At 37.8% G+C, this 20,774-nt stretch overlaps 1 protein-coding gene and 1 long non-coding RNA gene across 8 annotated transcripts in view; one reads left to right on the forward strand and one right to left on the reverse strand.

Moving 5' to 3' along the window:
• The window catches only part of TCF4 (transcription factor 4), a 349,712-nt gene that overhangs the window by 219,057 nt on the left and 109,881 nt on the right, over nt 1–20,774 (reverse strand). For all 7 annotated transcript variants that reach the window (XM_042911451.1, XM_042911449.1, XM_042911450.1 and 4 more), the window contains 2 exons: nt 10,414–10,475; nt 7,491–7,587 (listed from right to left, as the gene is read on the reverse strand). In XM_042911451.1, coding sequence (XP_042767385.1) covers nt 7,491–7,587; nt 10,414–10,475 — 159 coding nt within the window. The remainder of the gene's footprint in view (nt 1–7,490; nt 7,588–10,413; nt 10,476–20,774) is intronic.
• On the forward strand, nt 4,750–5,536 carry LOC122204176. Its single transcript, XR_006195533.1, has 2 exons — nt 4,750–4,990; nt 5,363–5,536. It is a non-coding gene; the product is annotated as an uncharacterized LOC122204176 (long non-coding RNA).

Below are 20,774 nucleotides of genomic sequence, written 5' to 3' on the forward strand. Positions count from 1 at the left end.
TGCAGCTAAGGGTCCACTGCACGGCCAGGGTGCTCTGCACAGAGTGGCAGGAACTCAAGGCAGAGACCTAAGAGAGAAGGTTCTAGGTGATGCAGACATGGAGAGCGCAGACTCTGGCTGGTCACTGTCTCGCACAAAGGATGAAAGGATGAGGACAATGAAGGCACAAGCCTGCCTCAGGCTCTTTCCTGTGGGTGACTCTCACGTCTGTGCTTTCTCCACCTTCCTCATTTCGACCACTTTTTTTTTTTTAATACTCCACGTCTCCCTGTCCCTTTCTCTAATTTGCTGACCAGCATTCAGACTCGAGACCCATTTTTATATTTTTCTTACTACATGAAAGTTTGAGCCTGGTTCTTCATTGTCCAAACTGTTAAGTTGAAAATTATGCATTTTTCTCTGAGAAGCAATGAAATAAACCCTGTCAATCAACAAGCCTGATATGCACTGGCCAAAGTAGCTGTTGTGTACCTCCCTACCACCCAAACTCTGAAGCTGGAGATGGCCACTGGATATCGAGGAGCAGGGAATCACACTGTGGGACTCCCTTTTCCCTGCTTCCTGCTGCATCGAACCCACACTTGACATCTGAAGCTGTGACCGCCATCTTGAGACAATGAGGGAAAGCACAAAAGAATCACCAGACACCTGCCTTGATATCAATGAGCCACAAACCGATTCTAGCAGCAGCTCACCACCAGACTTCTAGCAAAAGAGTAATTCCTTTTAAGCGACCATTAGTCACAGTTTCCATTACTTCTAAGTAAAAGCCTTCTTCCTGATACATACTACTTTTTACTTTTATTTAACTCTAAAATGATTTATTTTCTCTTAGAGTCCGTAACTTTCTATGTAAGAAATCTTCCTCTAGTATTTAGAAGACCTACACTTTCCTGTTGGCTGTGGTTTTCAAGTAACATTTTATGCGATCAGTTCTAAATCTTATAAAACCTGACTATGAAAATGTTTGATGATCACAGCATTAATTAGAGCATACCATACAGTAAATGGCTGAGTGGAAAGGAAGCCAGACCCATGAAAGGCAAACAGAAATTTTTATAGAGTGGACAAGTTTTCCTATCTGAAAACTGGAAACACTTAACTTTTTTCAATGGCCTTTCAAAATAAGACTGATATGACTTATTTTTCATAAATAAAGTATTTTGTGGTATGTTTACTGAAAACTGAAATCTACCACCATGTAACATGATCCATTCCCTGACATTAGAATATTCTGGACAGCCAAGGATATAGTACTAGAGAATTAATTTCTGTAAGACTGGCTCTGATTTAGGGTTTTCTTTACGATACAGTGAGACAGATGTAGGATTGATTTTAGTTTATGGGCTTTTCATTCAGGATTTAAACCCCATATACATGATTTCCTGATTTAGCCATGAATAAAACCATTCAACAGTCATTTATTGAGGTCCTACAACTCTATGCCAAGCATTGGCCCATGCATCACACTTCTCTCCTGGTGATATAACTTAATAAGCTATTATTTTATCTTCAATCAATCCAATCCCTTAACTATAGACATGGAATGAGCAGAGGTAGAAAAGAAACATCCATTTGAATCAGGCTTTAAAGAATAACATTTGGAAAACACATCACTAGCAAAGTTACTTGAAGGTATCACAAAATAGAGATGAATGGATTAGAAATAGTGATAAAACATCTCACAAGATAAAATATAGCACAAGGATAAAATGGCATACCTAAAAGATCAATGGACCATTAGATGAGAAAATTACCTCAGAGATCATTTAAAGGTCTGTTCCACCCTCGATTTAAAAATGGGAAAAAACCTGACCTGAGGAGCCACCCACAGTTGCAGCAAAACAGAGAGGAGAAAAGCCAGTTCTTTGGCTCCAAGCCTTAGCTCAAAATCAGGATTAATAATATCACTCGGGAAGACACTTAAAATAGTCTTATTTGTTAATACTTCGGGAAGACATTTTAGGTTAACATATTCAAATAACAAAACTCTGGAACGAAGAAAGCTAACAACAAATGACACCAGAATTAAATGTTTCTTCTCTCAGAAATTGCTTGTTACCACGTTACCAGTCCAATAGATAACAGATGATATCATAGTAAATTCAAGCAAAAAAAAAAAAAAAAAAAGTCATTAAAAAAAGAAGACACTGAAAATACACAGACGTCCCTAACTAATGAACTCGCCAACAGCCTGCTATCACCATCAAACTTCAGAACAATTTAGAAGTGAACTAAAATTTCTAGAGCTGCCATCCGTATTCACAGTTCCATTTTCATGTAGTTATTAAAATATTATTTGACCTCTGGCACTTTAGGATATCAAACACTTGCCATTGTTGTACAGGTTTTATTTTTTAATCAAATATTTAAATTCCTGCATGGAAAGAAAACATCTGACAAAGAGGTCAAGTTAAATCTTACCCATGTTTTGAAAAAACTATGTTTCTTTGTGGTTATTGTACGTTAAGGTTTTCAAAAACAGTTTTCCTGGTTAGAGCCTCTTCATTTAGGTTTATTTCCAGTTTTACAATGAAAAGAAAAACTCCCTGTATTAGCATCTACTCACATTCACCATTTTACAAGAAGACTGTGCCACTGGCCTCTGCCACTGGGATTTGAAAACACTCACAACACTTCACCTTTATGCTGGGCTAAACTCAGGGTAGTCATAAACACTTTGAAGTAATACAAACCTAAATATTCCTGCTAGGCAAACGGAGCAGTGGAACCGAATTATAATGAGCTAGCAGCTGTCACAATATGACCACAGTAACCAAATCAAAATATCAACCGCTAACCCAGATGAGATTCAAAGGTCATCCTATAAGCCAGCAGCCTTCTTCAGTTCTGCCTGAAACCCCGATCTAATCCTGCAGTAAAATGTTCCACTGAGCTAGTTTAGAAACCAGTTACTCTACAGTGGGAAATTATTTAGGGCACTGGTAGAGTACCGTTACCGTTAGTGGGGCTAGAACCAAATACCACAGTAAGGAAACTGAACCATTCACAATGGGACATGTAAAAACACAGCAGCTGATGTTGGACTAAGCTGCACCCAACTGTACAAAAGTATCACTTTTCACATCCTTCAGTTACCAATGCATGTCTATAATCTTACTGGCAACTTGCTCACTCAAACAATCTAGTTTTCAATAAGCCTCTGGAACAATAGAAGGAAAATGCATGCTTAGAGCCTTCCTTGGATCAAAAAGTTAGAGCTAGAAAATATATTGTTTTCCCATTGTAAAAACATTTGGACAATTATTTGCAAAAGTCTAACATTTGCAAAAAAAAACCAAACAGGGTCAGAAATGTTAAAAAATCCATACTCTTTGCATATAGCTCTTGTTGGAATTTTCAAACTTTTCCAGAGCATATAATCCTCCTAAAAACACAAACCTCAGACCCATGGTCCTTCTGTCCTTTCAGCATATTCTGAAAGCTATTCACTGATCCCCTATAAAGGTTTAATCAAACTGTTTAAAAACTTCAGCGAACAAGTTTCCAGTAGATCAAGTGTACATTATTGCCATTAATAATCATAAGTAGTCACAAAGAAAAAGTGATTTGTTGTTTCCAGACACGAAACAGGACAGGGCATTTCAAACAAGTAAAAATGCAAACCAGCTTGCTCGTCTCCACCCAAAGAAAGCAATAAGTGAGGATTCTGGAAATGTCAGGTATACAGATATCGTATCACTATGTTGTACACCTGAAACTGATACAACATCATATGTCAATTATACCTCAATAAAAATATAAACAACATTTAAAAAAAAAGAGAGTGCATATATGAACTGGTCAGTGCAGTCAGCTAGACGACTCAGTGCTATCGTCTCTCAACTCCTCTGGACTCCCCCACACAAAAAGGAAAACAAAAAGTCATGCACGGTTATTTAAAAAAAAAATTAGGGGCTGGCTTTTTTGTTTATTTTAGCTATGTTTTCCTTTAAAGGATTTACACAATATCAACTTCCAAACTTTGTATGGCAACTGTGATTACAGACAGTAATGGAAGAAGTGGTGTAGCCTTAAAAACCAAGTAGTGTCATTAATTCCAACAGAATAGGCGTGGGGGGGGGGGGGTGCGGCGCACATGTGTACACAAACCCATGCTTGCATGCAAGTACACTTGCATTCATTTGTCCATTTTTACTTCAGGGATTCACAAACTATCAAATAGGGTATTACATTCAGATATGCAGGCTTGTTTCTAAAAGAATAAATTAATGAAGATAGTCTTTTACTCTTATAAATGACATACCATTTTGGAAAAAATCGAAATGCATAAATACATTGAGTTTTGGTGTTTTGGTGCCAAACATAAGTATTTACATCACAAAAAGTGCAACGTTTATGCAAAACCATTCATGTGAAATCAAAAAGCTCAGAGTTATAATAAAGGGTTTTATTACCGTAAGAGTTCAGGAGCAAATGTTAGCAATGCCTGTATGGTTTCTCCAAAATAGTGTATTGCCATAAAGGACAAAATATGTAACAATGATGCACTCCCAAAAGGAGAGAGCAGTTCATTACTTTTTTCTTTCCTTGCAAGAAAATAAAACCTGGCTAAGTGAACAGTTTACTTAAAAAAAAAAAAAAAAAAAAAATCGGGTCATCTGCAGTTAATAACTCTTTCCCGTAAAATTAGTGTCACTTGTTTCTGTAGCAGACGCCTAATTCAGTCACAGGCTTGATTGATTTGACAACACAGAATCCGGTCCAATATAAAGTGGTTGATTTATTTCTTATGCTATAGCTTTTACCCTAATTGTGACATCATAGCAGAATCAAGTCTTTAACATGTAAAGAAATCCTTTGTAGTTTTACTGAAAACTAAAGATTCTGAAAGCAGGTATTGACTGTAGTCAAAAACTCACAATGAAGTCTAACACCTGCTTTTGGAAGAATGAAAACTTGCACCAGGATCATGACACAGAATATGGATTTGGACACAAAGAGCAGTTCAGATCATACCATGTACTCTGTGAGTTCAAATTCGTGGCCACACTAATAGATCTTCCTTGATCTCCGCCTCCATTTGTAAACTGGCTGTCTTTAATTTCTCGAAAACAACCCATCTTCTCTTTGTAAAAGTGCCGCATAACATCTCAAAGTGGTCTTATTTTAAATAAACAGCGGCTTGGGCAAAAATCAATGAGAAGCTTTGTTCCCCTAATCTAGCCCCGAGATAGACAAGCCAATCAAGAAGGCATTTGGGATGTGAGAAATTACAGGGGTGGGAAGAGTTCGTGAAGCATCATGGGCAGGTCTCTAAAAATATTTTTAAATTCTTTTCCAAACTAAAAATGCAAGGTATTTCATAGTGGTTTCAATGTCTTTTTTCCCTTTTTTGCAGACTGCGCCGTGCCCTCTCGCTCTGAGGGCGACTTTCCTGACCCCAGTCTGACACTGCCCCGTTAATGTCAGATAAACCATTTAGCCCCAGCACAATTCTATTCTGTGCAAAAATCTGCTTGAGGTGGAAAATGTAGCAGTTTGTAAACAATAAAGAGCCATGTTTCAGACCAGACAGCTTATCTAACAGAGAAGTCCTTTCATGGGGAACAGTGGGTGGGAGCCTCCCGGACATAGTAGCATTTCCTATCACAATGCAGGAGACTGTCTTGGCCTCCATATTTAAGAGTTTAATGGGAAGGAGGGCAGACGGGATAAAAGAACACAGCTGACGTGGACTTTCAGCTTAAACAACAACTAAGTGAAAAGAGTCAGCTCTCACTGCTCTAGCTCCAGACTCTCAGCCCACTTATATTTTAAATACCATTTGGATTGAAAAACAAATTTGGCTGGCAAAACAGTTGCCCATGAGGCAAGAGATGAACAAGAAACAAATATTTAATATCCTTGTATTGCTTGGTGTATTCCGTGATACTGATTTATCAAGTTCTTCCTTAAGAAACCCTTTTTTCACGGACAGAACATAAACTTCTAAATATGAGTAGTAATTTATTTGTCCTATTTTACTTTCAGTCATCAGAAAATAGTTTTAGAAACTTCTCAGGGAGTTCTTTAATATGCCCTTTAAGTACTCCTTGCCAAGATTATCATTTTCAAGTTAATCTTTTATTCTGTGTTGTCAAATTGAATGAGGATAACTGGAGAAGCAAGGTGTTAGAATTTAATGTTAGTGCTACTGTCACTAAAGAGTCTAAAGCTGTTCTTTAAAATCTAGGTTGGCAAATATATCTAGTCTTCTGTATCTCCATATCCTGCACCTCCGTATCAACAACTGATAAAAACCAGGATGCTTGCTTTAGCTACAAAATTAAAACGTAAATATGAAACTTACCATTTTAAAGTAAAAGGGAACACAAATATAATAACAGCCTTAGGATCACACACAACTTCATGGTTCTCAAAGTTGGCATGATACTTAAAGGCACAAGCATATGATATTACCCATTTAAAATAGGTTGCTAGTATTTCTCTGCTTTGTCTACTTTATGTCAAATATTTGAAATTCCTTTAGATGGATTTGATGGTGACTTTTGAAAAAAATGAGCTTCAAGGACTATCTATACATTAAATAACAAGTATAGCTTCCAAGGCTTAAAAATAGGGACATTCTTTAGAAGCATTTGCAATTATGGTTTGAGAATGATACAATTATGGCTGTGTGTTTTTCTTGGAGGATGGCCCAACGCCTTGTGCCAAGAAATTTAATTTCATTTATTGATGGATTTGCAATAGAATTTGACCATGGTGAGATTTATTAACATTGTTAAAAACTCACATTTACTAAGGCAAAGATCATTGTTTCACACAAAACTGAAGCAACCCGCTATTGCCCACTGCTCAGGTTACTACTGTTAAACACACATCCCCACAGGGTAAACAAAACAGAGAAGTATGCTAAGGACACCGGTATGAGGGCATGCTGGAAACTCACAAACTATCTCAAGTGTATCTTGCTTCCAGTGAAGGACAATACAATCTGCCTAGACCATCAGCACTAAAAAGCTCACACCTCAATAAATACACAACCAGATTTCCTAATTCAGCTTGAATTCACTACTCTGATTTAAGCGCTCTAAACCTATTATTAAAGGGGTTACCGTAACCCCTTTAGTAAGAATTCACAGGTAATACTGACTATATATCATTGCCAATGGACAGGCCCAAAGATATTTTTATTTTAAATATTTACCACTTTGACTCTGTCAACCTTAAATCAGAAAACAAGTATTGCAACATTGAAATTGGAATTAATGCTCTTCTATCTAAGGAAGACAATCCCCACAGCGATTCAGTATCACTGAAATCCTGTTATTCCACCTGGTTATAAAACATAGTCCTTTAACCAAGCATAAACTGTCAGTATTTTTCTGCAATTTACAATTACTAGACTGAACTGGCTACAGATCCCAGTTCCTAAAAACAGAACCTCTGTCTAGACTGTATTCTCCCCTTTCTATGGTAAAATACAAGCATTCAAAAAGTGCAGGTCAATTTAAAATTAGTCTTACTTTGTATTCTGGAATTGACAAAAGGTGGAGAGAGATTGTCATGTGACCCAAGGTCCCTGCTGGTCATGTGGTCATAGGGTGTCCCATCTCCATAGTTCTGTAAATAAAACAACATCCTAAGTTTTCATCCTGCATGAAGAAATCAGCATATAAACACCCCCTATCGACACCTCTGTGACCCAAAGACACTGAAGTCCACATTTCCAGTTACATTCCCACCCATTATAAGGAACTTCCATCTTCACAGGTCCAGTGGGTAAGAGAGGCTCTATAGGCTGCAGATTTCAAGTTTTCCTCATAACAGCTATGAAATCTTAGAAATAATAATAGTAATAGAAACAACGGGATGAAGTTGTTGACATGATTAAGTGAAATAATGTATGTATAACACCTGACATGGATAAAGTACACTGTAAATATTAAAATTATTATTTTAGTAAGCCCACATTATTTAAAAAAAAAAAACAAGCAAGATTGTGCTATCAGGGAAAATTACCCATAGCCTATAATGAATTATAGAAGTACAGCCTTTTAAACAACATTCGCTTTTACAGTATTGAAATTTCAATGTTTTGTTATAGCTGTTATTATAGTTGTACGAGAATTGGATCATTCCACAAGTAATTAACATGAAAGAATGTTAAAATTATTACAGTAGGACTGTGAATGAACATCGAAACTTTAGCATAAATTAGTACTTCTGGATTCGGACAAAGTATGCCACAAAAAAGTTTTAAAAGCAGACATTAATTTTTGGCAAGAATTTGTCATTATTATGATTATCTCATTGTTTTGATGGAATTTAAAATTAAAATAACGGTTTTAAACTGCCCAGTCGCTTATTAATGGAGGAATTGGTAACATACAGGAAAAGTAAAAATCATCTATATTGTAGGGTTCACATTTCTGACTAAGGTGCATAAAGTAACCAAAAAGGAAAAAAAAAAAAAAGGGTCGATCTGCTCAGCTGGTTGTACCTCCCACAAAGACCAAGTCAAATTTACTCAGAGGTGCCAGTTGCCATGTTAGCCAAAGGGCAGAATCTGTCCACACAAAGAAAGACAGATACTGTCTGTACATCACTTCCCTAGAAAATAACTGGAACCTGTAAGGTTCCAAATAATCCTGTTTTTAATCACCGTCCCTCATTTAGAAAAATTAACTTGAATGATATTGCAATCTCATGCTGCCAATATATCAGTGTATAAAAAGATGTCACGTTTTAAATGCCTAGCATGGGTTTTACACTCCAGGCACTGTATTATACTGATTTTTATTTATTAAGTGTCCTCATCCCAAACAGTGTACTAAAAGCTTGATATACACTATCTAATTTAAACCTCAGCATAGTGCCTCAAGGTAGCTGATAATATCACCACTTTAAGAGAGAACACAGACTTAGCATGGGTCAGTACGAATCAGCGACAGAAATCTGCCGCATGCAAACTCCCTAAATTTAGAAAAATATAAATTACAAAATACTGATTGAAAATTATTCACCAAAATGTTCCCTGAAAAACAATGTCAGGACAGTCACCGCAAACCAAAAAAAAAAAAAGTCAGGATGATACTAAGGGACCTTGTTCTCAGAAGAACAATCAAAAGTACCATGTGTGTTAAAGTGAGAAATCATAAGAAACCCTGTGTGAATAAGCTAAACAACGGGGGGAAATTCTGTCATCTCCTACACTTGCTGTCAAGGGGAATGGATTTATTTCTGCAAGTGCAGGCTGTAACGTGAGGAGGAGGAAAGATTTCCTCAACCCATCCATATAATGCATTAGGATATCAAACCCGACAGCTGGTGCGATGGCTCAACAAAGTTAGAGCTTGGAGACCCTGCTGCACCACAAAGACCACAGTGAGAACCACAGGTCAAAAGACAGGTGGAAACGGACAACAGTGGCTTGCTGAAATGTCTTCATTGTGACAGCCTGATCACCTTCCTTGCCTCTTATGCCAAAATAGAAACCCCTCCCCACCTCAAATTTACGTGAATACTTACAGCAAAATGTTCCCTCCCTGCAGAATGCTTCATTTATACAGCTGGCTGGGGGAGGGACACGTGTTTGTTTGACTATGTGCTCTCAGTCTATTTTTAATTTGGGGTATTTATATGCATATTAGAAAAGCTGACATGGATTTTAGAGGGTCTAGCAATGATTCCATTAAAAACAGATTATACATAAAATCATATATATTTAAGTGGGAAGGAACATAAAAGATCCTCTGCTTTTACTTTTTTCATTTTACAAATTCAGAAAACGAGGACCGAAGAAGTAAAATGACATGCCCAAGGTCACATACACACAAAACTACACATTGCCTACTCCCACCTACACATACCCCAGTCCCACCCCATTCCATGCTCTTCCCATTACACCCAAACTGACAACGAAGGCATGAGAGTAAACCATGAAAAAGAGTAGTAAACATCTGAAACCAAATAAATGAATGAACCCAACTGGTACATTTCATGCTTACAAAGTGAAATCAACTCTGATTTGTTAGGTAGATAATACTGGTCAGACAGAACTTCATACTATGTCTTCAGAATTATTCTCTAGTCTATTTACACCAACACATTACTAGGGATACTAAGATTTTTTTCTTTTCCCCAAGTTGTGCCATCTACAACAAATAACTTTCTGTAATACTGGATCAATAACTGGCAAAGTAAGGGCAAATATTTAATGAAGGATTTTTCTTCTGGTTCACAGAAGTGGAACAGGTGTCAAATTCAATAACAGCATCCAATAAGAGAATGAGAGGAAAAAATTGCAAACACAAGCTGATCCTCATTAAACTTAGTATGCATATATGTATCTGTGCAGTTGTGTGTGAGAGAGAGAAACTCACCTTCAGTTTGTCAATTTACATATGCGGCATGTCTGGTTGTGGGAAAAAGATTAGATATACTTACCCTGGACGGGCTTGGATGTCCTCCGCTCCCCCAGGACCCTGAGCTACTTCTGTCTTCTACATCTAGGGACAAGAGAAAAGTTCTTTAGGCTTTCTTGCAATAATTCTTTCTTTTTGTACATGCACTTTTAAATTAATGTTTCAAATTAATCTCCTGTTGCCTTTAATTAAGAATCAGGCACGGGGCTACCACGATGATAGTGGCTTCTGACCCATCTACTTAAATTAACTCATTTAAATTCACAGCAGAAATGAACTGGACCCTCAGGAACCAGAGGTATGAACATCAAAATTACTTCCATCCTTCAGTGTTTCCTAGCCTCAACTTTTGTAGACATGAAACTGCACTTAAAGTTTTAGAAGATCTTTTGGAAAAAATAAGTTCAAAAATACACAAATACAACCTTAACGTGTACTTCAAAAAGCCAGTTAAGGCAAATATTCATACTAACACTAGCAGCCTCTGTGCCATCATGCTTTTGGATACCTGTTTGTTCTCTAGTCAAGGTTTATTGCACCAGACAATAGACAGGGAACAAAATACATACAAGGCAGAAAAGGATTCAGTGGTCTGTTACCACCAGTACACTACAAGGTGACTAGAATTCGATTTTTTTAAATGTTTTAAGTAAAAACAACACTGTCTCCATATTTTTATTATTTTAATAGACTTACCACTTGACTACTATCCTTAATCTGGGTACTGAGATGTAAAAATTAAAGTTGTTAAAGCCATTTTTTATCTTGCCAAGTGATAGTGAAGAGACCTCGATGAACTACCAGAAAGTTGAATTTTTCTGAACTCTGTACCAGCAGAGTTCTAATGCTGACCAGATTACTACATGCTCGGTCAGTGCTTCTAGCGGCGAATGCTCAGGATGATGAGTGTAACAGCTAAGTTATCATATTAACTGCTTAAAACATAAAAGTGTTTTAAAGATCAGTCACTCTATATATAGCAGTGGCTTTGATATTGATGATGAAAGGTCTTTATAAGTATACAAAGTTTCACTGTTCTATTATTTGGATCATGGTTGATAACAGACAGCCATCACAAGCCTCCTCTGACACAACTGGAGGAGGAGGTCTGAAACTCTGGTTCAGGAGACATAATCCCATTTATTGTGTTTCCTAACATTTCAGTGATACTGTTTATTTTCCTAATGCACTACTGTTATTCCTTTATTACTGCTATTTCATTACCAGCAGAAGAAATCATAGTATAATTAAAACTGATTTATTCTGGGGTACAGTGGAGTACACAGTGTTTTAGAATATCTTAAGAGATGGCACAGAACAAAAAACAACTTACTATTAGCACTAAACTTGAATCCTTGGGGTGCCCGGGGGGCTTAGTCAATTTAGCACCTGATGCTTGATTTCGGCTCAGGTCATGATCTCACGGTTCGTGAGTTCGAGACCCACGTCAGGCTCTGCGCTGACAGTGCAGAGCCTGCTTGGGATTCTCTCTCTGTCCATCCCCCACTGCACACTCGAGAAATAAATAAATAAATAAACTTGAATTCTTTCTCTTTTTTTTTTTTAAACAAATATTTCTGTTCCCTTTGTTGGTGCTTCAGAAGATAATGCACCGGCAAACACACGCACCCCGTGGACAGCTAAATTCCGTGACCGTGAGCTTTAAGGAATATCAAGAAAGCTCTGGGAAGTGCATCCATTCTGGAGAGAAGGGCAACACTTTCCCCAAACCTGCTATTGTAACAACTCCACTACTGGCCTATGGGTAGACTGAACTGAAATACTTGAAGAAGTGACTTAAAACCCTCTGGATTTGGGAGTTTTTGCAAGCCTCTATGGCTCCCTTCATCCTTAACCAAAATCAAATACGTTCAACAACAAAAGGTATAAACGACAAAAATCTCTCGACCAGTGCAGACTTTCAGAAGTCCCGCGTGTCTTCACTTCCTTTTCACCTGAAACAGCCAGACCAGATTCATTTGAGAGATTTTGTCCTCTTGTATTTGGCCAAAACATAATGAAGGCACAGAGTTGAATCCCTACATTCTGTAAGATTTCATATCGTTTGGACCCATTTTGTCTTTGTAATTCTCAAGCAAAAATTTAAACACAAAAAGTTGGCAAAGACAGGGAGGAAAGGGGAACGATTCCCCTCCAGGGCGATTTTGGCCCCCAGAAGGCATTTGAGTGTCTGGAGACATTTTTGGTTGTCACAACTTGGGGCGGGGAAAGGGGTGGAGGGGCAGTGCTACTGTCATCAGTGGGTAGAGACCAGGCATGCTGCTGAACGCCCTATAAATGTTAGAATAGAATTCCCACAACAAAAAATGCTCCGTCCCCAAGTCTCAACTGCGTCTAGAATGAGAAGACAGACCTGTGCTGAGGGAAAAATTACATTAAAGAGCAAAAAGGAAGAATCGAGTTGGGAGAAAAGATGTACTAGAATTTAACTTATAGTTTAGCACGAACTCTTCCTAAATACACAGTGGCTTATGCCTTTTAACCCAAACTTGAGCTGGAGCGTTTCAGGAGACCTTCACAAACATCTTCTGTCCACAGAACAAAGGGAAAATGATGGTCAACCAGGCAGCCTGCTAATTAGCGGGCAGATAAAACACATCAAAACTTGAGTATTCCCAACTGGGCAATTTCAAAAGCGAGCAATCCACTAATTAAAAATGCTGGAAGTCTAGCTTTTTCAAAACAGGTTAAATACTGGCTGGGTTCCTTCACAAATAGATTCCCAACCAATCAGATCTGACTGCTCTTTTCCCATCCCTTCTCGTTTCTATCTTTCTCATTTCCTGACCTCACACTGCTCCACCTTCCTTTCTGCTTCCTCCCTTTCACTGATCTCTTTTAAACAGGCTTTTCTCCACCCCTTGGCCTCCTGCTAGATCTAAAAGATAAGGACCAATCTCTAGCTCTCCCAAACCTAATAGAACAATTATATGATCTCTGATATACTTTTTTCTTTGAAAAAAAAAAAGAAAAGAAAAAAATACCCGTATGACTGGTGCTCATTTATCCAGAGCAAGAAGCCACAGAAGCAAGAGCACTGATATCTGTGACTCATAATGAATGTAAACATGTTGCTTTTAAGTCATTCGTTTCCATCGTCCCTCCCACTGAGCCTCATCAGGCCTGCCAGTTAGTGAGCATTTCCTCAACAGCTACCCCAGTACAACTCCGAGGGCATCTAAGGACAGCCTACCTCTGAATCACCTGGTATATTCATTGCAAAATCAGCATCTTGGGGCCCACTGCTGACCTACTGAGTCTGGATCTCCCGAGAACACGGTGTTTTTAACAAGGTCCCCAAGTCATGTTCATGTGCACCGCAGTTTGAGAACCACCAGCCTGACTTATCGGGAACAGAAGAGCAGAGGCACCACCCCCCCTTGCCCCTCTCACTCCGTATCTTACAATTCCTGCCGAGGGTGCCAGATTCAACAGCGTTCAACACGCAGGCCTGTCACATCTGTATCCAGACGCATTTGCATTTTGCCCTGACTCACTTTTTAGTAAACCTGCACGTGTCCTACCATGGGCCATTCCTTAATGTCTGCAGGTATACACAGGCACTGCACGCACTTCTGTACCTCCATGTTTTTGTACCTGCTATTTATTCCCTCTACTTGAACTGTTCCATCTCTCAAAATACAATAGCAGCTAACATTTAGTGAGCTTAAATATACGTCTGACACTGTGCTAAGCACGTCAATGCACTAACAGAACCACCATTTCATACATGAAAACACTGAGGCTTCGACGGAATAGGAAGGTCTCCCAAGCATGCAGCACACACAGGTGCTGTCAACGCCAAAGCCAGGGTGTACTCTTTTCCCCCACTGTAAATGCCTCCCTGAAAGAACGTCATTTCTTTCCATGACCATCTTGAATGTTACTTCTCAAATGTCTCCCTAGGCAGAGTGAAAACATTTGGGAGTTTATGCCTATTCTTGGGTCCACAAAAGATTACAGAATTATATACAACACAAATATGTAAGAGTAAATATTTGAAGAAATCAAGAGACTGGAAAATAAAAACAGGGGAATAATAAATCCAGAAATATGATAAGCTTATCAAAATGTACACTGTGATGGACTGGATATTTGTTAGAAACGGGTCAAAATTCTACACGAAAAACAAAAGGGGAACAAGATTCACAATGAGTATGGGATAAAAGCACACAAACAGTTCAGGAAATTTATTAAAGCAACGTAGTAACAAATGAAAAACTGCCTGGGATGGAGGCTGTCTGAACATTTAGTTCCTACCTCTCCCTTGTCCGACCATCACTCTCCATCTAAGATGGGAATAAAGAATAGAAACACAATAACCTGGGCAGCGGAAGGGAAAGGAAAACAGCAAGTGGATGGCATAAATAATTCTTCCAAAAGACTAATATGGGTTCCACTGTTCCAGACATCTCTAATTTATTTTACCCTAAATAAGGACACACTTGGTAATTTCTACGGGATTGACAGTGGTTTAGGAGGCAACCTGACAATCCACAAAATTTCATTCTGTTAGAGTAGTTCTGCATAAGCCCCTCAGACACTTCAGCATCAAAACACAAAAGCAAAGATTGGGCAGAACTAGGGCCAGTGACTCCATTTTGAAAAAAGACACACAGATAATTTTTAATTTCTATGATTCTCCATCCATATTCATTAAACTTACGATCTGAATCCTCAAATCTCTACTTTATGTGCAAGATCGAAACTATCAGATAGACTGGGAAAATCTCAGAAAACACAGCTCTGGGAGTTGGAAGAGAGACTCAGATTTTACCAACCACTCTGCATTAGCCAGCTCACTGGTCTGACCCAGTCACTGGCCTCTCTGAACTCACTTTTGTCAACTATAAGTGGGTTTGAGTTCCATTCTTGAAAATAGAGAAGGCTAGTATATTTGGACAACTCTCCCACAAGAAACTAAAAATGATGGGTAAATTTTTAAAAATCTTCTTTAAAATGCTAATAAACTGACAAGATAATAAGGAATTATCAAGTCAAAATCAAAGTGAAAGCTAGAACCCAGGAAGGAAAAGAAGACATTTTTACCCTAAGGACATCTGCTAACCTAGAAAATTGAATAGCCTCTTAGGTCAAGGAAAACAAACAAAAACCCAGGACCCATCCAAAGTAGGTATCTAACAGGAGATAACAGGGATAATAGGATTTCCAATCTCAAGGAGTTATTGTTAAAGTAAATAACTTAATTAATATTTGTTAAACACTTAGGGGAATACTTAGCCCATAGCAAATTCTCAGTAACCAACACCTACCCATGAGAGCATAACTTAATAGTATGCTCCAAAATCTAAGATAATCAAACCACGTAAATCGGTAAATTTATTTATGATTTATTCAAAGAAATAACTCTTAGTTCTGCTAAACTAAGTTATTTCTTATAACTCTTAGTTCTGCTAAACAGGTCAGGGACTTTCAAACATTCTCCTGGATTTGAGAAACAGCCAAGATGTTTAGAGTAAACAAATCCCACCTTCTTCATAAACCTCTACAGCAAAATCACAGTAAGAATTCAGTAGATGTTAGATTTGTTTAGTGACTTAATTTACCTTCAGAATACCCCCTTCATATCTCACGACTGCAACATACGTTTGTGTTCTGTATAAATGATATGCTGTCAAAAGTTATGTATGCTGACCTGAGACCCAACCTAAGAACACAGGCTAAATGGTATATAGGTTTAACCTTGACTTGAAATAAACAACTGTTAGTTACCTAACTGTTGATTTGGGATAATTAGAGTTGTGTATTGGTCCTTTCCACACTTAGAGCCCAGATCATGCCAAGTGCCCAAGGCCCTAGAGTTTCATGAAGTCAGAAAACAACTAAAGTGGTTTTTCTGAGTTGCTTTAAAAGTCTACGAGTTACTACTCTTGGAGAAATACATTGATTCCCTGCTGAAAGCTTCTATACGTTCAGAATGCATTGGGAGTTTGTTCTTGAGGGAAACAAAATCACTCCAAAACATGTTGAGGTCTATACTGTCTCAAATCCTTCGCTCTACAACAACAGACACCATTAAATATCCTCCACACCATCATGGAGACTCACAGACTGGGTACATCTGTGGCTCCTACTAATTTCCTAGTCCAGGAAGAACCCTTGGCTGAGCCCTCCACACAAACTGAGATGGCATATGCTCTCCATCAGTGCCAGATGAATTTAGAGTTCAAAATATTTCATCAGCAAAGAGCGTGTTAAGGATGTGCACATTTTCATTAGTACCCAGTATAATAAGAGCTCTAAGTAGAGTAATGTGAAGTCAAATTTGAGTATCAGTACAGATGAAGGAAGAGCTGAAAAGCTTCAAATATTGATGGACGATGTCCATAGAACCATGATCACTTCTTTCTTTTTCCATAAGAAATAAGATAAGCTTCATAATGAGTGATCTGAGCACTAACAAGAAACTTCCCGCACTTTCCAAAGCTGACCAAGCAAAAGATGAGGGTTGTGGTGATGCATCTTACAAAACTTTGAAGACACTTCTGATATGAGGAACAGAGACCTGGGCTTTCCATTTTCAGATCATTGCTGTCAATGCTGGCTTTCTGAGTGCTAATGGATTTCCTTACCAAATAAATCTGAAAACTCAAAAAGCCAAGTACAACATGACTTGTATCTCTACATAAATATCTATTTGCGTGTGTGTATATATATGCACAAAGAAAGGTAAAAAATGAAAACACTAGGAGGAAAGAATAGTAGGAAAAGTTGTTCAGAAAAGAATTATTCCAATATTTTAGCTTTATTAACCTCCAACTTTAACTTCAATCATTAATATGTCCTTTAGAACACTCCTTAAACAATCATTATTTTCCTGAAGTTAAAACCAAACTATTTTTCAAAAATGAAAACTAAATAATCTTAGATATTTAAAATATGGAGTTAATTGCATTTTGCAGTGCTATAAACTGAGAAACACATTTTCATATAACATGAAAGATCATATGAAAGCAACAAAATAAAATACATAACTATTGCATTTTAAATGTGTTGGTGTTTCTGAAATTCCTAAACCGTCTTGAGAACTCAAGCTGAGTAAACGTTTCAGTTATGAAATTGAGGGGGGGGGAAAAAGCAACCTGAAGTCTTTAGATCAATCCATACAATTTGGAAGTGTCAAAGATCATCTAATTTGGATAATATTCCAATTTGAATAATCTAACATGAAACATGGAGAGATGGGTATTTTTTAGCAACCTTCTATTCCAAATGTTTGAAACTAGACCTGTCAGAGTCTTCCTCTTAAAGAGAAGTTAATCCTTCCAAGATCTCATCATTCTAACAAGAACCCAGAAAGCAGAGAGCCACAAATATCTTGAGGCAGCCGTGCAATATGAATTGTATTTGCCTCCTTTGACTTTTTGGAATCTAACCTATCTAAAAGCCCTTAACAAAGATCAATTTTACTAAGACAATGTTCTTAACTTATTTCAAATCAGGTGAGAATAACAATTAGAAATGACTGAAGATAAAACCAACATACCATCCAACTCCAATATCACAGAGGTCAGCCTCAAAGCATCTAAATTAAAAGTGAATATATTTGGGGAAGTTTTTAACGAGGTGCTTGGTACATTTAAAGATGTATTTACAAATACACAGCACAAAGTGTGAGAAATAAAAGCCAGATACTTTAGAAAACATGACACAACAAAAAAGTTAAAATGTTTCATTTCCTATAGAACAGGCTGTATAACTCGTATGTACATGTAATTATACATGTATTGTTCAATTCACACATGTGATCTTTATGTTGCAAAGTCCTAAATACCGTAATGACTTAAGACACACGCATTGATTTTTTTTTAAATGCCTACTTGATAAATAATTTATTTCAGGGCAGGGGGAAAAAGAGCCAATATAAAACATGTAACAGTTTTATCATTTCTTCTCTTTTTCCCCCCATACCTCTTTTCTCCCTAGGGTGCCATTCCTGTGGCTCTGGGAAAGGGCTGCTGGCTTAATTGAAATATTTGGAGGCTGGACTGGCTGTGCACTGCCACAATGGTTCACTTCTCCCAAATGGCCTCTGTTCCCTGTGCTTCTTTCTTCTTCTATTTCCTTTCATACTTCAACCAAGTCCACTTCTCCCGTTTCTTCTAGTCTCATTTCATCCCACCCCCTATTTACAGATGCTCAACAGATACTGGTGAAGCCACATAGTTTTAAGTATTCAAAAATCTTCCCTAAAATCCTGTTTCCTAGCACAGTCCCTCTTGCTTCCAATAATCACTCCTATAAGATGATTTTCATTTTATTCTTTCAACATCCCAACCTTATACCTGTGTTTAACACTGCAGCCTCTGACCCGGCTGGCAATGACAAGCAATCAATCTTACATGTTATCTTCAGGGGTCATGCCTTAGTTTTAGGCCAATTTTCTTTGTATTTAGGCTCAAATGTGCAAACCACACTATATTACTCTGCAAAACATCAATGAGAAGGCTTAATTAAGTAACACTGACAGATAAATCCATTTCTTTCGCAGTAATCAAATCAAAGCAGGTTGACATAACACAGGAACTTAATACAGTTATTCCCTTGTAATTGGAAAAAGGCCCTTTACTTCTCATTAAAGCAATCTTCTGGGTATTGGCATAATAAGAAGGCTCAGAGCTTTAATACTGCCCTATAAAAGTCTCAAGATACAGACCCCTTAAGCAAACAAGCCAGATTATCTAATTCCTTGATCACAGCAGAACATGTCGTTCCTACTGTTTTAAACTACTAATTCTTTATCTCTGTTGCAATTAAAAAGAGGTAAATCAGTATCAAACACATACAACAGAAATCTGTAAAAATGCATAAACTGTTTACAGTTTTAGGTAATCTATCTCCACATGTATTTGAAGGGAAGCAGTCCATTAAAAATGAATTTGAAATACTTTGCAAATGTGAAATTGTAATAGCTTGGATCAGGGGGAAAATCTCTTTATTTTACTTAATGGGCTCAACAGGATGCATTTTGCCTAAATTTACAGGCTGATACTCAAGCATACAGTACAACTTTAATAATCAGAATTATGAGAGGACAGAATGTGAAGAAGGACATTTAATTTCTGTGACATTTAAAGAACAATCAGTTACCTGGTCAACTGAAGACCGCATGCCCAGGCTGAATCCCACAAAGAACAGGACATTACACCATGTTCCTACCCCCAAACCAAACTTCAAACTCCAGGAACTTCAAACAAACAAACACACAAACAAATGAAAAACAAGAAACAGAGATATCCCGGCCCCACCTGGAAACTACTCAAGAAAAGATCAAGGGTCGAAGTCAAGACAAAACATATTTTTAAATTTCTCCTATGCTTCTTTACTTTTTAATTTTAAAATGGTTTTCATTACGAGGCAGTTAAAACGCTGACATTTGCTGGGTCTGAACCATCTGCAAGTAGGTTACATGAGCCAGGTCTGTTCATCACTTTAGTACTGCTGTGTGCACTTCCTAAGAACAAAAGCAGAATAGTTATCGAAATGGGGGAAATGACCATTGATATAATACTTTCATCTAACCCATACTCCACATTCTAACTTGTCACTCTTTCCCCCTTTTGTGGTGGCCATGGTGCCGCCACTATCCAAGACAACCTGCAAACCACTCCATGACTGACAACGGACCTCAAGTACAGTAACGCGTTTAATCAAGAACAGAAAAACAAACAACGAACAAAATCCAGGATGAGTCATCGCACTTATGCTTCACCTCTCTTTCATCTATTTTAATCTGAAATGGTTCCTCAGTCTCTTCTTTTTGTGACACTGACATTTTTGAAGAGTATAGGCCAGTCATTTTAGAGAATGTGTCTCAATTTGGGTCTATCTGATGCTTCCTCATGATTCTATTCAGGTGAATATAACAGCACAAAAGTGGCCTTGGGTCTCTCCTAGGACATCACCTACAGAACCATACGATGGCAGGGTCGTCTGCCCCATTCATCTGCCATATTCATCACCTGGTCAAGGTATTGTGGGAATTCATCATTGTACAATTACAACTTTTCCTTGTGCAGATAATCACCAATCTATGGGAAGATACTTCAAGACCATTACAACTAATTTTCAATTATGTGTTTATTGGGGAAAAAAAATTAAAATACAAAAGCATATAAAGTAAAAAGTGAAAATTCCCTCAGTACCCACTTTCCCCATCCTTGTGCCGGTGATAACCCGTAACAGTTTCCTAGGCAGTCGTACCGATCTTCTGGTCTGTGGTCAACTGGGTTTCTTTTTTAAACCACAGAAATGTAGGGCAATAAATGTAAAACTTTACTAAAATTTCTGTTCTATCGGAACAGGTAAGAAATATTCCTCAGTTGTTTATTTAGGTTCTCG

Source organism: Panthera leo, chromosome D3 (genome assembly GCF_018350215.1).
Source record: "Panthera leo isolate Ple1 chromosome D3, P.leo_Ple1_pat1.1, whole genome shotgun sequence".
Lineage (NCBI taxonomy): Eukaryota > Metazoa > Chordata > Mammalia > Carnivora > Felidae > Panthera > Panthera leo.